The following is an 8,343-nucleotide window of genomic DNA, read 5'->3' as shown; positions in this document are numbered from 1 at the left end:
TTAAAAACCGGCCAATGAGCATCACACTTTTTTAGAAAAGATGTTGCAAAAGTTAGGAAGTCAGACCATGACATCCTGAATTGCTGAAACTTTTGGCAGAATAAATGCTGAAAGGAAGAAAGAAATGGACAGATAAACTAAAGAGACATAAAAACATACAGGAACTTTTTGAGAATTCTGGCCAACAAAGATTAGAGTTTGCAGGACTGTATGATGTTTCCGTTGACAACAGGGAGCAGATTCCTGTGAGCTCATCAGATTCTATCAGAGTTTTTGAATCTAAACTTGTATGGGCCAACAAAAGTTTTCTCTATATTTGTTCTGCTTTTGTTTTTTTTGTAGTCACACTGTATCTTGAAAGGTAAGGTGAATTAAGAAGGGTGTGTATAAGTGTGTTTATGATGCCAATAAATCACATAATTGCCTTTGAAGTTTTTGACGCAGACTGGCTTTGAAGTTTGAGAGTATATACAAAAGCAACTTTTGATTTTAGCTATTTCGGCGAGCAGACGGCAAGAGCAAGGTAGTAGTGGAAAGTTGTGTGTGTAGCTGTGGAGGTACATGGTTTCTTTACGTGTTCTGTGGAATTATTTTTTTAATCAGCTCAACTGTAGAAAGTGGAATTCAATAAATGTTCCGTGTTTATCATACAACCTCTGTAGCGCGTAATCGTTGGCCCATTGATCACTAATAAGACTAATGAGTTTATTTTTCAGGTCTAAAGCTAACATGGTGGACTTTTCTTGAACATTGTGCAAAACATTATTGACTAATAATTTACAAAACATTTTCTGTCCCCACTGAAGAGCGATGCCCTCTACGTTCTCTCCAATTATATTCCTCCTTCTGTGTCTTGAGGGTTGGAGTTATGAGGCTCCTGAGGATAAGCAGGATGTGTTTGCTGCAAGAGCCTGTCCTGCGTTTCTGACCTTTACCAATGCAGCCTACCTAGCTGGAGCCACAGTGGAGCTGCCCTGCCTCTGCAAACCTCAGCAGGTACCAGAAACAAGTATTTAAAAGAAATGCCAGGCTTGTTCCATCCCATAATAAATCTCCCATGTTATTTGTATTTTTAAAATGTGGCAATTAGAATTTTTTCAAAGAGAGTCTGATACATTTTTCTGCAACTATATAACTGACTTAATAATTAACATAGTTGGTGTTATTTTACACTCAAGGTGAAACTTTGACTCATTTAGCTTTAAGCATTTAGCATTTAGTCAAATCAGAGAAAGAAAAACTTCCTAAAAGAACAATAACGGGAAGAAAATGGAAGAAACCTCATAGAAGACATAGGAGAAATTCTTCATTCAGGATGAGTCATTTGAACCAGCAGCCAAAACAACTCAAAGGTAAAAATTACCATGTGGCTACATCTAGTGCTGTGGTAAATAGAGGAGCATCACTTCGTTTATAAATCCACAAAAGTTTGTAGTAGGTTTGAGATATTAAATGACTTGGAAATTATCATTCCCGGACTTCTGTTTTTCAATAATCCTTTCACAGGATTATTTCTCAAGAGTGTCTTCTTAGTGTAGTTTTTGGCCAAGATACTGGGTGATCTCTGACTTCTACTAGAAATTGGCTGTACCAAACCATAATTTAGATGAGTTATGAATGAGTGGTGAAGATTTATACAATTACTTATTTTCTGGTTTACATTTTGTATTAATTTAGATTGGTTTTTAAAAATCACTTAGACTTAAAATAGAAACGTTTGATGATTTCAATGTAAAAACTTGGTGAAGAATTTTATACAGTAGGTAGCAAATGTTTAAATAGAAAAAGCATTTCCAAAAAGGAATGAACAGTGAATGCTCAAAGGATTTTCCAAGCGAAGTTGAAAAACTGTTTTTGCTGAAACAAAATGTTGCTTCCTTATATACTGGTTAGGGAAACTACAAAGCCATTAGACCTAAAGACATCAAGGCAATTATGTGATGTCACTGATGATGTTATTGATGGCTTCATCAATTTTTAATAGTAAAAAAACATTTTGAAAGTTATATAAAAAGTAATATACAAGCAATTATGGCCTTTATAAGCTGATCTTTTGAAGTTTAAACTGTGTTTCTACCCAAGAGTTTCCCGAAATAGTTAGGCCAAAAAAATGTATGAAAGATGGAAGCCAGAATGAAAAAAAAATAATAATAAAAAATATATATATATAAAATAAATATCATTATGCTCTAGCATTCAGACAGCCCAAATATATAAATAATACATGTTACTCTGTTGCTGTAATCCACAGACTATAGGCAGCATTTTAGGGAAATAGGATTTAGGAGAGGCACACAAATAAATTTAGCTGGGTATAACAAAATCCATCCCTCAGCTTATCCTCTTAAAGGTTTAGCTTGTACCTGCATGTCTATGTGAACAGTGGGGAGAAAAGATCAGCAAACCCATGCAGTCTTGGAGAGAAGACAATAGATGATTTGCAGGTTCAAACCAGTATCATTCTTGCTTTGAGTAGACAGTGCTAATTACTGCACCACTGTGCTACTGAATGTTCTAAGTAATTTTCTTCCAAAACAGAGGGAGATATTTAAATCTAAGCAGCATTTAAAGTAATTTGAGTGTCTGGTATTGATCAGCTGAATATTATCGACCACCAGCAGATGCGTTTTCCTTCCTGTGTGTTTCAGGTCCAATCAGTTGTATGGTTCTTCAAGAAACAATCAGACACCTCAGATGAGACTAGAGCCTTGACTGATCACCATGGCAACAAGCTGCTGGACATAAGTCAGGTCCCTAACACTGGTGACCTGAGGAGTCGATTCTCCATTCGTCTCTTCGGCCTGTTGATCTTCAGAGCAGGGACCGATGACTCTGGCATCTATATCTGTGGGTCTGCCCATAAAGACTTTTTCTATGGGTATGATCTGGACATCCAGGAGGCAAGCACACTCAGCCTCGCTCCAAGGTGACAAGAAACACTGTAGCTCAGTTGAAAAGGCATTTACAGTCGTCTACAGACCAGTGTCAGTGGTTTGATCCCGGTCCTGGCTATGTGTCAAAGTGTCCTTGGTCAAGACACAGACACCCACTCCCTGTGGGTAAGGTGAGCACCTTGCATGGCAGCCACCACCATCGGGGTGTGAGTTTTTGTCTGAATGGGTGAATGAGTAGCAACATCGTAAAGCGTATTAGATAATTTAAGGGGCAAGTTACCATTTAGATAAATTTGGATAATGATGATAATGATTATGTTACTGTACAACTGATTCAGTACTGTCCTCTGGGCACACACTAACACCCATAGCCAAATCTAGATGGACATCATTGGCTATCACATAATACACAAAATAGAATAAAGAAAAAAAAACTGGCAAAAAATACACAGAGGTATAAATGCAGAATCAGGAACTGTACATCCATCAATGATCTAAAACACTTATCCTGTTTGGGGTTGCAGGGGAGCTGGAGCCTATCCCAACTGTTGGGAAAGAGGTGGGCATCCACCCTGGACAGGTCTCCAGTCTATTTCAGGGTCAACACAGTGAGAGACAAACAGACAGACAACCTTTCCACCCCCATGCAGGAACCACAGTACAAAAACCTCTTAAGTCTTCTTAAGAAGAGTATAAAATCTTTACTAGCTTTGTATTAAAGACGTAAATACTTACCGCTAAATTCTTCTCCTTTTAGAAACAGGTGGCCAAATGATTAATTGCTGAGTGGACATTTTATTGCTGTATTGGCCGCTTGACTTTTAAAATCGTAACCAACCTTTAGCAGAAATCAAAGCATTTGTTATTAGCACCACAACCAGGAGATTCCAATCCATTACAGGGTCATGGCCTGTGCCTGTGTCTTCTAATGAGCATTTTCTCATCAAACCGCAACCCGTTAGGATCTCTCATAAGCTCCTCAGTGAATAAGTTCTGCCTGTTTACATTTATCAGTTGTGTTGAAAATTAGGACAGCCTACAAATATTTGCAAATCATTTTCAAAACTGATTATTGATTTTAAATATTGACTAGAAAAATATCTCAAAATGATTGAGGCTAATAATAAACATATCAGTATCATGACTGAATATTAAAGAAAGCACAAAAGAGAGGCTGAGTCTTTCAGAAGGTGAGGTTTATCACTCTATGAAATACTGAAAAGACATAAATACATAATAATACAAATACATAATCATAAAAGATGAAGAGAACCTGGTGTGGGGGTGCATTATTTCACACAGAATGGGTAACTTGCACATCTGCAAATGCTGCACTTATATACAGCTTTTGGAGTAACACATGCTGCTAGATGAGACCTTTTTCAGGAAAGATCTTAATTTTTTCAACAACACAATTTCAAACCACATTTTGCACTTATTACAACAGCATGACAACAGGCAACAACGGTAATAACAAGAGGCCAGGTACTAGACTGACCTGCCTGCAGTCGAGACCTGTCAACCAATGAAATCATTTGGAGCAATATGAACATGAAAATATGAGAATCCAGTAAGAATGGGAATTTGTTTTCAACTGGTCCTCTCAGCTTAGTTTAAAATACAAAGTGCTGTTAAATGGAGAGGTGGTGCAATACAGTGGTAAATATGCCCAGGTCCCAACTTTTATCAAATTAAATGGTAACTGTCTGCACTTATATAGCACTTTTCTAGCTATTAGCACTCAAAGTGCTTTACACTGCTTCTTATTCACCCATTCGCACTCACACTGACCGATGGGGGGGCTGCTATGCAGCTGGCTAACACTGACAGGGAACAACTATGTTGGGGTTCAGTCTCTTGCTGATAGACACTTCAACATGTCCCTTGAGGAGCTGGGGATCAAACCAGTTACTGTGGGATTAGTAGACGACTGCTCTGCGACTGTGGTGCAGGAGGTAGAGCAACTAGTGGTTTGCATCAAATAATTCTTTCTATATTTTTCAAAAAACTATGAAAGTTTAGACATTCAGTTTAAACATTTTAGATGTGTCCTTCTACTATTTACATTCAAATGTGGCTTTTGAAATATTTGCAAATCATTTGACTCTCTGTATTTAAATTGTGAGTTTTTCAAAGAAGTAGAAATTATTTAAATGACTCAATCCAAAGGAAAAAAATGAAACCTTTGTTAATTTATTTGTATTTTTAATTCATATCTAATGACCCATTGCTTAAATGCTTCCAGGCTTGCTCCACAAAACCACAGCAAGACATGGCAAGTGAGAAATGAACTTGGCTCTACTCAGCCGTTTTATCAGGTCTTCACCAGCTTCCAGCCCTGGTCGGTATGTGATCGCTGTGGCATACCAGGGGAGCAGATTCGTGTGGGACTCTGCTACATCCACTCCCACTTTCTGCATGTACGCTACAGACGGGCAAATCAGACCATCGCTTCCTGTGGCTCGGGGGCAGTGCCTCGTACTTTTGTTCGTTTGAAGCAAAACAGAGTCGCTGCCAAGTTAGAGGTCAGGAACTGCCACGTGACTTGTCCAGTTGAAGCCCCACCTTCCTCCAAACTGATGGGATTTCTTGGGTACAGGTAAGCACCCATAGTAAATAACACAAAGGTACTGAACAGACCAGACTGTTCGACAGCTGCTTCTATTAAAACAGAAATACATCTATACGTTAACATTTTTAGCAGCAGATTATTACATTAATTATTTATGTTCTAAACAAAAGCCAGCACGAAAATATTATGCTTTTAGAAATGTGACCTAAACATTATCATGCTTTCAGTAACAGATCAGGTTATTTTGCTACTTTTTCAGCAGGAATAATGTTTACAATGTCCACCAGCTTAGCTTAGGGCCTGATCAGACAGAACACGTTTTAGACATTTGGGGCGGCTTTTTAATGACAGTGTGTTTTGTGTGCTGCTTTTGCAGTGTGACATACCTCATGTTTCTCCACCCAATGCGCCTGACTTTTTTATGCAGGAGCATCCTAAATGCATTTATGTAAAAAAAGGGTTTAATTCTGAGTGAAAAACCAGACTCAGATAAAGGATTCAGATGACATGACGAAAGATTTCCGAATGGTAAAAATAAAAGAAGCAGCAAGCAGTTAAAAAGAGTTCTGATTAGGCCCTTTCAACACAAAAAAGGTAGTGTGATGCATTTTGTCCGATAGGCCATTAATCTGCCATATAGTGAATGTTTCCTAATTACTGTAGCACAAATACATACCTGAGAGATGTTTGTGCATATCAGGTTTCCAGATATTTGGTCATACATCCAAGATTTGATTCCTCCAACCTTTAAGCCTACACAGGTTACTTGTCCCTGTTCTCTCATACATTCACCAGACACTTTGTTGAAAGAGTGCCTCCACATAGGGAAGAGGTTGTCTGTTGTAACTGCATCTTTAGTGCCAAACACCAAAATAAATACTGTCTCTTGACAATGACACTAAAATAGTGCAGCACTGGATTACAGCTGTGCATCAATGGTGGAGGAGTGTATAAAAGTTAAAGCTAATTAATAGAAATTTTATCAGTGCCACAGTTTGTATCCCTTTTAATAAATTAACAAAAAAATTATTGATTTCTGAGAAGGAAACATTCATATTTGGTAAATCTTCATTAATCGTCATTATGAGAGGAACTTTTGCACCCAACTGTTCCTCTTTTTGTTGTTTTTTTGTTTGTTTGGAACAAACAACCTATGGTGTAAAGTGGGATTGTACAGAGTTTCCCACCAGCTAATGGTGCTAAAGGAAAAACTTTAGGAAGCTACCAAATTTCACAATGGATATCTATTCCAAATTAAATGGCAAGATATTTCAAGTGAATATATTTTAGTCTGGGTCACCAAAACTTCACTAGCCTAGAAACTGTTGAGATGTTTCGGTGCTGATTCAAGTGCTGATTGACTGACAAATTTGCTGCAGGCAGTTTAAATAATGCTAGCCAGTCCAGACTTTATTCATTTCTAGAAACAATTGTTTCTGTTTCTGTCTGTGTTATAGTTCTGCTTCTATGCCGGTGGCAGTACCTGTGTTCTACCAGAACCACCCAGCAGACCATATTCTGGCCTTAGGTTGCCCGGGGGCAGGAGCTAACATGGCTGTTGCCTGGGACCAGGGATCTCAACCCATCTACCGGTTTAAGTACTTAGATGGTGGTAACCTCAGTACCACATCCCCAAGGCTACTGATAGACACTGGAAACCACCTGGTGTTTAAACCTGCGAAAACTCAGGACTCAGGTATCAACTCTTATTTACTGTGTCCTTCAACCAAAACAAGCATTGTCAAAGTATGTATATATGTAAATACTATAAAAACACAATTTGCAGTAACAAAAATGTCTATGTTTTTGAAAGCTGTTTAATTTCAGTTTTATTACAGTATTCCAATATTTGGTTTAGGCGTCTACCACTGCTGGCTGCAGGGTCGCCGCGCTGCAAAGATACATCTGCTGGTTTACGCCCATTTGGGACAGGGCCAGTCGGTGATGTCAGATCCTGAGTTCCAGACTGCTTTTAAGACCGTGTTAAAATCATATGCTGCCATGATTGCTGTGTTTTGCTTGCTGTTGTTTTGCAGAGCTGGAGTCAGACACTTCAGAGACAATTCTGGAGCACATGCAGAATAAATTCACAGAAATACTTGGAAGTTTTGTAGTTATTTCCAGCCATCATAATAACAGCACTCTGGTAAATACCATCGCTAACACAGTTATACAATCACCATAGTATAACAGACACATGCTGTGAAATCTACATTTGGCAATTTTACTTTTTCAAAGTGCCTCCATGTACTCAAAAAGGCTATTGACATCTACAAATTGAAAAACAAGTCAAGCTTGAGCAGTTGAGTTAAATAACTCTGAAATGGGTGAACAAATTAATGTGTAGGAGGACATTTCTTTGTACTGAGATATTTTTGTAAAATTACCTTTTATTCTATTAAAATTTTGCATAAATGTATTAACCATCTGTCTTTTGATATCTTTCACTGTATTTCTCACTTTTACCTACAAAGAGATATGTATGGAATAACAGAGAAACTCCACTCCGATCAGAAGGTTGGTAAATGGTCTGCACTTACAGTATTGTTCAAAATAATAGCAGTACAATGTGAATAACCAGAATAATCCAGGTTTTGCCCAATTGCACAGCCTTAAGAGCATACATGTCATGAATGCTGGGTCTTGTTTGTTTTCTGAGAATCTACTGCACCTACTGGTAACTTGTTTGCCATGCAGCAATAAAAAATATACTAAAAACCTGCATTATTCTGGTTAGTCACATTGTACTGCTATTATTTTGAACAATACTGTATATAGCGCTTTTCTACCTATTGGCACTTTACACTGCTTCTTATTCACCTATTCACACTCACAATCACACACACACTCATACACCGATGGGGGAGCTGCTATGCA

At 38.0% G+C, this 8,343-nt stretch overlaps 1 protein-coding gene across 1 annotated transcript; it reads left to right on the top strand.

Moving 5' to 3' along the window:
* Positions 1-809: 809 nt before the first annotated feature.
* LOC137139805 (Ig-like V-type domain-containing protein FAM187A) lies at positions 810-7,980 on the top strand. The gene is made up of 5 exons (XM_067527564.1): positions 810-996; positions 2,649-2,926; positions 5,140-5,493; positions 6,924-7,162; positions 7,325-7,980. The coding sequence occupies exons 1-5, from the start codon at positions 811-813 to the stop codon at positions 7,549-7,551; spliced, it is 1,284 nt and encodes a 427-aa protein (XP_067383665.1). The 5' UTR covers position 810; the 3' UTR covers positions 7,552-7,980.
* The last annotated feature ends 363 nt before the right edge of the window (positions 7,981-8,343 follow it).

Source organism: Channa argus, chromosome 13 (assembly GCF_033026475.1).
Source record: "Channa argus isolate prfri chromosome 13, Channa argus male v1.0, whole genome shotgun sequence".
NCBI lineage: Eukaryota > Metazoa > Chordata > Actinopteri > Anabantiformes > Channidae > Channa > Channa argus.
The sequence above is the reverse complement of the archived record's forward strand: the minus strand, read 5'-3'. Positions and strand labels throughout refer to the sequence as shown.